Consider the following 9,269-nt stretch of genomic DNA (forward strand, 5'->3'; position numbering starts at 1 on the left):
GGGGATGTGCCCGCAACCAAGGTACATGCCCTTGACCAGAATCGAACCTGGGACCCTTCAGTCCGCAGGCTGACGCTCTATCCACCAAGCCAAACCAGCTAGGGCAAGGCTGGCATTTTTTTGTGGCTAGTCCACAAACCCATTCCCTGAAAAAGAGCAGAGTTCCCAAAGGCAAGGCTCAGCAGTGGGTTGCAGGTGTGAGCTGTTACAAAACACGAATGAGACACACAGTGAAGCAAACTCTTGGTAGAAAGTACTTGGGTGGCTCCTCTCCTCTCACTGCAGTGGCTCTGACTCCAACGCCCTGGGCACTGGTTAAAACTGCAGGTCCCCAGGCCCCAAACCCAGAACGTCCACTCCTGGTGGGCCCAGAGCACCTGCATAAGGCAGCTCCTCCCAGGCGACCGAGAAACTACAAGCTAGCCTTAGTCCCAGTCCCTGTCCCCGGCATTGGGGCCCCCACTCCCTGGTCCCCACTCCTCTCCCATCTGCTCCCCGCCAGACCTTCTCCACCTGTGCCAAATGCTTGCAGTGCCCTGTCCACTCATACCCACTCTTCCCCTCCACGTGGAACACTCTCCTGGTCCTTGTCGAGCAACTCTCCACATCCTTTGGGACTGACACAGGAATCACCACCTCCAGGAAGTCTTCCTTCAGAAAGACCCTCCCAGGCTTGACTGACAGCCCTCTTTTGTATTCCTACACCTGTCTCCCTTGCTCCTGCCCGCCTGTGTCTGACTCCCATTGTAGCCCACTGATCTCAAACCAGGCTGCTCAGTGCTACACACACACACACACACACACACACACACACACACACACATATCCAAGCTCCAGCCCAAACACAGATTTTGAATTTCCTAAATCCCCTTAGGGTGCACTCTGAGCACCTGCATTTTTTTAAGCCCCAGAAATGACGCAAGGCCCCAGCATGATCCACTCCCTCAGTGAAAGCCTCCCGACATGGGCCCCCACCTGAGAACTGTGCCTGCTCCCCAAGGGCATTCCCAGGACCACTGTGCTGAACCGGAGCTACAAAAACAAGTGGGAGAATCCACGTTCAACTTCAAGGAGAATAAAAGGGGGATTGAGCCCGGCCAGTGTGGCTCAGTGGTTGAGCATTGCCCTAAGAAGCAGGAGGTCACGGTTAGATTTCCAGTCAGGGCACATGCCTGGGTTGTGGGCTCTATTCCCAATATGGGGCGTGCAGGAGGCAGCCAATCAATGATTCTCTCTCATCACTGATGTTTCTAGCTCTCTCTCCCTTCCTCTCTGAAATCAATAAAAAATATATATATTTTAAAGTGGGATGGAAGCTTTACTGAAATTTTAAATAAGCACAGCACTGTGCACAACTTCTTACAAGTGAACAGTGAATCTTCAAAAAAGGACGTGAGAACCACTTCAACAGGCTTTTGCAATCAAACGTGTAAAAAGCCTGTGGTTAGCTTTTGTGGTAAATTTCATCTTCTGTCTATTTACATATTGACAGGAAGTGACTTTCTGGTTTTCATGCTTTTTATTCCATTTTAATTGCTTTAATGCTGCATTTATTCTAGCGCTTCAATTCTGTGCTTTGCACCCTGGAGCTACTTCCATAGTGTGGGAGTTTGCTTTTATTTTTAAACTAACATACAATAAGATGGACTTTTTGGGTGTACAGGTCTGAATTTTAACATGCGTAGTGATTTCTGTAACTACCACCACAATAAGACACAGAACAGCCCCATGAACCCAAACACTCCCCGGTCTTGCCCCTTTGCAGCCAGCCATGCCCTCCCCAGACCTCTAGCAACCACTGACCTAGGTCAGGGTACATGCCTGGGTTGCAGGCCCGATCCCGGTGCGGAGGCATGCAGAAGGCAACCAATTGATGTTTCTCCCTCACCGATGTTTCTATTGCTCTATCCCTCTCCCTTCCTCTCTAAAATCAATAAAAAACATATTTTTAAAAAAAGAAAAAATTACCCAATGAGCATATTAAGAAGTATCCATGGTGAGGCAAGGCCTCCCTCCTCTTTTCTGTCTTCCCAAGCCCTGTCCACCCACAAAGGCCCTGCTCCAATCCAGAGGCCTGTGTTTCCCAAACTTCAACCATCTTCAAGAAATTATCCACTTCATATTTTTTCTTTAAACTGCCACATTTTCTTTTACTCTAATGACTTCATTTACAATGCAAACTTTTTCAGTATTGTAAGTGGAAAACCAGTATTACTTGCCCTATCTTGAAGATAATAAAAACAAAACAAGGTTATTAAACTCTAGTTGAACCTATTGCCTGCTGCAGCTTCTGAGCCGGACCCCTGTTCTCTCTGTTAACAAAGAAGAGACATTACCAAGAAGCAGAAAGGTGTAAGGACATACTAAGAGCAAATCAAGTCTTTCTCTTGATATCATCAGAGAGTTTAAAGAGAACTGAAAAGCCCTAACCAGTGTGGCTCAGTGGATAGAGCGTCGGCCTGCGGACTGAAGGGTTCCAGGTTTGATTCCAGTCAAGGGCATGTACCTTGGTTGCGGGCACATCCCCAGTAGGGGGTGTGCAGGAGGCAGCTGACCGATGTGTCTCTTTCAACTATGTTTCTAACTCTCTATCCCTCTCTGTAAAAAATCAATAAAATATATTTTTTTTTTAAAAGAGAGAGAACTGAAAAGCAAATAACCTCCTCAATATGCAACAACGAGTTGTACGCCGGCACACACCAAACCACCTCAACGTATGTGTCCCAGACTCTGGGAAAATAGCGACCAAGGCCACGGGGCCCCTTTCCTAAGAAATCCATCCCTGTGGCCACATCATGCATTTCAGGCACCCCACTCACTCCCCGTAACCATCTGGCTTTGTAGCAACTCTCATGCTCTAGCCTGGTATTGCTGACTAGCTACCTTATTTCACTGATGCAAATACATATATTTTCTTTTTTATATATATAAAGTTTTTTAAAAAAATAATTTTTTATTGATTTCAGAGAGAAAGGGGGAGAGATAGAAACATCAATGATAAGAGAGAATCATCGATTGGTTGCCTCCTGCATGCCCCACACTGGGGATTGAGCCCGCAACCCAGGCATGTGCCCTGACTGGGAATCGAACTGTGTCCTGGTGGTTCATAGGTGACGCTCAACCACTGAGCCACACTGGCTGGGTCAAATACATATAGTTTCAACATTTAATATTACTCTCCGAAGCTGGTGTGTTAGTTATTTAGCAGTGTGTTTTCTTTCTAAGTAGTATGTAAAATAATGATGTGTCCTCACAATTAACGACATCTTAGATCCTACGACATGGGCAACTTCTCAGACACTCATGAGCACTCCTTCTACAGAATGCAGTCTCCCCAGCACCCCAATATTCCCTAACAACTGGCTGGAGAATTACAGGTCCTACCCATGTAGGGGAGGGAGAGCATGTGGTCCTCCCTGAGTTCAGTGGAGGCCTGACATCACTCACACGGCTGTGGCCGGGGGCTGTGATCGTGTCCTCCCACTCCTGTCCGCCTCCCCGGGACTTTCCACCCCAAGCAGCCATGGCTGATTCTGTTACAACACCCCAGACTCCCAAGTCTCTTGCTTCCTCTCTCCAAATTTCTGAACAATTTTCGGAAAGGTCATGATTTTCTATTCACACAAACCACCCACCTCTCCACCCCAACACACACTGATGCATACTTTCTCCCACGCCCCAAATGCCAGGCCCGCCAGCGCCAACAGCAAGTGGCGCTTCCACGCCCGGCATGGGAGTCGTGAGTCGCTGGGAAGCTGAGAAGGGGGCCTCTCACGCTCACACAGCCTCGTCACAGAGCCAAGTAAATACAACAGCGAGCATGGACCACTTTAACGCTTCGATGGTTTACAAATTAATTTCCCACAAGAACGTAACAGAAAGTATGGTAAGAAAGAATGCTGTTTCAAAAATCCTAATTCGAACTTGATTGTGTAAGCAGGAGTTTCCAACATTGAAAAGGTTCTACAGTGATCCAATTGTAGATAACCTATTAAGGGCATTATAAATACCTTGTATAAATATATGTATGAATTAGTTCCTCATATACATATGTGAGCACATCACATAAAAACAGTCCATTATAGCCCTGGCCAGGTAGCTCAGTTGGTTAGTGTCATCCTGATATGCTAAGGTTGTGGGTTCGATCCCCGGTCAGGGCACATGCAATAATCAACCAACCAATGGATGCAAAAATTGGTCCAACAACAAATTAATGTGTGTTTTTTAAATAAATAAATTAATTAATTAAATTAAAAAGAATTCCATTTCAATCCTCACAGAGACATCTCAAACTCCTAGGCAGCATTAGTGGATAAAGCACGGTTCCAAGTTCAGGCCACAGCTTGAATATCAAATTATAGTATGAAAAGGCCGAGTGTTTTTGTGGTGAAAGCACCCGAATTCCTTAGAGGCAAAAAGGAAGCTCAGAAAGGGAGAATAATGCCCCCAGGAAGATGGCTCAGGGTGGGGGCAGCAGTTCTTTCTCTCCAAAAAGCTTACAACACCCGATGCCATCTCCATCTTTCTGAATGACCCCCTTTTCCTTCCCTACTCCTCTGGGACCAACTCCACTCTGGCGCCCCCACCTCTCTCACCAGGGTTTTCATCAAAGGTTCTCTATGTTTTCATCACAAATATCGTCCTAATACACTCTTAAAGGGGCCACTAATAAGGGTGGAGCACTTACTGTGCTGGAGCAGCTGGACCGAATTCTGCCAGCATATGAGATGGCTGTAGGGGAAGGCCTAACAGATGTTTTTATTTTAATGGATACATATTTATTTTCATGTACATTAGAAAAATATATAGCTAGCACCTGTGATTGTATAGATAGCTCGAGACATGTCTAACTTAAAAAATTTGATTTCAAGTTGATTTTTTAAAATAATCCTATATAATAAAGAGGTAATATGCAAATTAATCCTCACACCATCTCATATTAATATGAGATGGCATGAGTGCTCATATTGTGGCTGTGCCCACAGCAGAGGCAGGGATCCCGTAACACAAGATGGCTGCGCCTAGAGCGGAGGCAGGGTTCCCATAACAAGCCATAATGAGGGATCAGCAGGGACCTGAGGCTGCGCCCCTCCCTGCCCGGTGGGGTTTGATGGGGGACCTAAAGGCGCGCTCCCTGCCCCAGTCCAGGCTGGGGGACCTCAGGCCACACCCCCTGTCCCAGCACCAGGCCGGGGGACCTCAGGCCACACCCCCTGTCCCAGCGCCAGGCCGGGGGACCTGAGGCTGTGCCCCTCACCCGGCAGTGCTTGACAGGGGCCCTAAGGCTGCGCCCCTCACCCAGCAGGGCTTGATGGGGGACCTGAAGCTGCACCCCCCTCCTGGTGCCTGGCCGGGGGACCTGAGGGTATGCCCTTCACCTAGCGGGGCTTGACAGGGGTGGGGCCGGCCGGGTCTGGGTCTCACATGATTTTGAGGCACACGCGGGTGGGCGGGGACTTGACTCTGGGTCCCATGGCGCACCCCAGACTCTGACAGGAGGAAGATTTTCATATACATTTTACTAATTTTCTTTCATCTCTGACACTTCTATTATAGAGAAAGGGCAAATAGCAATATTAAAATACTAGAGGCCCGATGCATGAAAAATTCATGCACTGGAGGGGGGTCCCTCAGCCCGGCCTGCCCCCTCTCACAGTCCGGGAGCCCTCAGGGGCGGGAGGTGACCCGGCGATCAGGGAAAGGCAACACCCCCATCACACCTCTGCTGCTGCCACTGCCAGCAGCGCAAGCCTTGGCTGGCCCTGGTTACCTGAGCCTCAGGCGGCCCTGGATGGCTGGGCAGCCAACATCCGAGACTTGCCTGCACCTTGGGCTGGCCCTGGGCGGCTGGGGGGCTGAGGGGACTGGGGGACTCTGGAGACAGGTGCGCGGAGCGACCGGGCCCACCTGGAGGCGGGCCCGGCTTTGTTGCATGCCTGCCGCCCCAGTGGGGCTGAGGGGACTGGGCACCGCCATCTTTGAGGGCGTGGCAGTCAATTAGCATATTCCCTCCTTATTGGCTGTGGGCACCTCCTTATCTTTGTGATGGTGTGAGGGTCAATTAGCATACTAATGCTTTATTAGATAGGATTTCCTCTAATTAATTCCCTTTTAATGTGCACGAATTTCATGCACCAGGCCACTAGTAAGTACATAATAGTATAGGCAAAATCACACACCTGCTTCTCCCTGACCCCAATGCACTCCTGCATTCCCCACCTCAGTAAAGGGCACTGCTGTTGTTCCAACTGAAACCTTGAAGCCCTTCTTAACTCCGTCTTCCTTTGTCATGCACCCCACATCTGATCTGTCAACAAATTATATCAGCCCTTCCTCCAAAATACAGCCAGAACCCAATATTCTCACCACTCCTCTGCCATCGCTCTGGCCAAGCCTCTGACATCTCACATCTGGACAACTGAGTACCACTTAGCAGGTCCCAGGCTTCTACTCTTGCCACTCAAGGGCTTCTCAGTGAAGGGCTTTCTCTAATCACAAATGAGGTCACACTGTGCCCTGAAACCAGACGCGAGTTTCACATCACACTTAGAAAAGAATCCAAAGTCCACCTGAGGATCCACAAGGCTCCCTGGAACGTCGGCTACCACCTTCCCCAGCATACTCCTCTCCAGCCACACTGGCCTCCTTGCTGCTCCCCAAGGAACATCTTTGTTCCCTCGGGCAGGAATACTCCTTCCCATGTCCCCTACTTCATATCATCAAATACTGAGCGGTCCTCCCCTGCCACCTGGTGTGAAATGGCCCCTCCACCATTCTGTGTGTGAATCCAGACCATTCTTCCTCACAGCACCACCTGATGTCATGTTATAGCTATTACTGTATCATATGTAACCTGTGCTTGTTCACCGTTTAATGTCTCCCTCCTCGAAGAGAACATATGTCTCATGAAGGCAGTGTCCCCTGCACCTCCACGTGCCTGCCACACCTTGACATTTGAGGGAATGAACCGTAGGCACTCACTCATGGCAGAACTGAAGGTGGAACTTCACGCCGCAGTGACCATGCCAGGCTAGGAGTGTAAACATGGTAATTCATTGACTGCTAACAGAACCTCTAGAAGGAAGTCCTCTTCGGTCGGGGAAACCAAGGTTCAGGAATGTTAAGTGACTTGCCCAAGGCCATACAAGATTCAGACTCTGCTTTATCAGACGGCTAGGTTCTTTTGAACACACCAAGCTATCTTCAAAAGCTCTTCTTTTCTTCAAAACACCTTTGAAGGTACCACACTGCCTGGGGAAGAAAGGGATACTCCTTGGGATGTCATTCCACCACGTACTCTGCCACCTGGCCCAGCACACCCTCCATGTCAGCAGTTCCCAGCCCTCCCGGCAAGCCTGCACTGGCCGGGTCAGAGGAGGCCATCCACAGCCTCTCAACACATTGACGCGAGAGTAACTTGCACACTGTTTAGTGGTGTACGGGTCCTTCTAAACTGTCCTGCACATGTAGTGAGGGTGGGCAGATGTCTTTTTTATCTTTGTGCCCCCAGGCCCAGCCTAGCAGACCTCACAGCCATCTGCTGCATGATGGTGTCTGAGCTACTCTCACCAGACTCAGGACCGTGGAGGGCAGGACAGCAGGCCCCGAACACCACCTGCACACTCAGACACCCTGTGAGCAGAAATGTCTTGATCATTATTAGGGTGGGAGGGTACTTGTGTAGACCTATCAGCATCCCTTTGCCTTTCATTAAGATGCTATGTGCTTAAAGCTAACGATCCTCTCTTTCAAAGATTCTACCACCACCCAAGAGCCCATAGTAAAGCTCACCTTCCCTCTGAGTCCTGTGGGCTCCAGCACACCTAGAGGGAAGGGAAGCTGGCAGCCAGTCCCCTCGGCAAGCCAAGTCAGCCTACAGCGATGATCACTTTCAGCATCTGCCACACTCCAGCCAGTGTTTCCGAAATGTTTATTACAACGGGGACATTTACACCACCCTCTGGGAGCTTACAAAGCAGAGGGCCAGGTCTACCTAACTCAATGACAAGGCTGACCTGCCAAGTAGGAGTAAAAAAAAAAAAAAAAAGGGGGGGGGGGGGGGGCAACCAAAGGGGGGGAGAGGAAGAGGTGTTCACTCCCCCTTCCCCCCATTGGGAGTTGCTGACCTGGAAGAGGAATTTCAGAGTCTACACAAAGCCTGTCATTAATATGCAGCAGTAAGGTCTCTCTCTCTCTCTCTCTCTCTCACACACACACACACACACACACACACTCCAGTTATGATGCTTCAAGACCCTCAAAGGTACCAAAGGTGTGGAGAGGAAGAGGTGTTCACTCCCCCTTCCCCCCATTGGGAGTTGCTGACCTGGAAGAGGAATTTCAGAGTCTACACAAAGCCTGTCATTAATATGCAGCAGTAAGGTCTCTCTCTCTCTCTCTCTCTCTCACACACACACACACACACACACACACTCCAGTTATGATGCTTCAAGACCCTCAAAGGTAGGAGGGCCAACGTTGAGCACTGGATCTGGCTAAAATGCTTTACTCACTATTTTACAAATATTTACTGAATGCCCGGTGCCTAGTGGTGGTAGGTACTAGTGACACTATTCATTGCAAAGCACAAGTCCCTGTCTTCCATGAGTTCACTTTCGCACACAGGAGGCAGACAGGTCCACAGGCAATTACAACAGGCTGCGATGTGTGGGGAGGACCCCAGGGAAAGGCCCCCTGCTCGCAGGTAAGAACAGCCCAAGGTGCCACCCTGTGTGTGCACCTACAGTGTAGGTCCTACGTGCACACGTGTCAGGAGGATGCAGGGGCTGGAAGACACCAGCGACAAACCCATGAGGGTCCAGACTGCAAATCCCCCCACTGCCTGCCCTCACCTTACAGACAGGGAAACCGGGGCCGATCGAGTCATGGGAGTTACCATCAGGACCAGAACCCATTCCTTGAGCATCGGTGAGAGGTTAAGAGGAACGGCTGCCTGATTTTAACTCTGCCTCTGCCACTCGCCAGCTGTGTGGCCATGAGCAAATGATGCCTCTCTGTGCCTGTCCCCTCGTCTGTACAACAGGAATAATCACAGCACCTGTCTCCCGGGGCTGTCACGGAAATTCAACTTACAACCGTGAAGCCACTGGCACGAAGCCTGGAGGTAGTAAGTGGTGCACAGTGGCTGCTGCTGCTATGGTTACTGTCATCCCACAACAGCTCAGCGCCAGCTCCCCCCGCTGCCGGGCGCCACATTCCCTTCCCGCGCTGGAACGGCCCCCCTCGACGTGCCGGCCACACACTCGCGC

The 9,269-nt window shown here is 50.0% G+C and overlaps 1 protein-coding gene across 2 annotated transcripts in view; it reads right to left on the reverse strand.

Moving 5' to 3' along the window:
* Positions 1-9,231, reverse strand: part of TAB1 (TGF-beta activated kinase 1/MAP3K7 binding protein 1) — a 22,756-nt gene extending 13,525 nt beyond the window's left edge. The window contains exon 1 of one of the 2 annotated variants that reach the window (XM_005871385.2): positions 9,094-9,231. In XM_005871385.2, the coding sequence (XP_005871447.1) occupies positions 9,094-9,216 (123 nt within the window). In that variant the 5' untranslated portion in view covers positions 9,217-9,231. Of the gene's footprint in view, positions 1-975; positions 1,027-9,093 lie in introns of those variants that run through there. The other variant, XM_014543854.1, reaches the window with a different exon arrangement.
* Positions 9,232-9,269: the final 38 nt, after the last annotated feature.

This window comes from Myotis brandtii, unplaced genomic scaffold, assembly GCF_000412655.1.
Source record: "Myotis brandtii unplaced genomic scaffold, ASM41265v1 scaffold339, whole genome shotgun sequence".
Taxonomy (NCBI): Eukaryota; Metazoa; Chordata; class Mammalia; order Chiroptera; family Vespertilionidae; genus Myotis; species Myotis brandtii.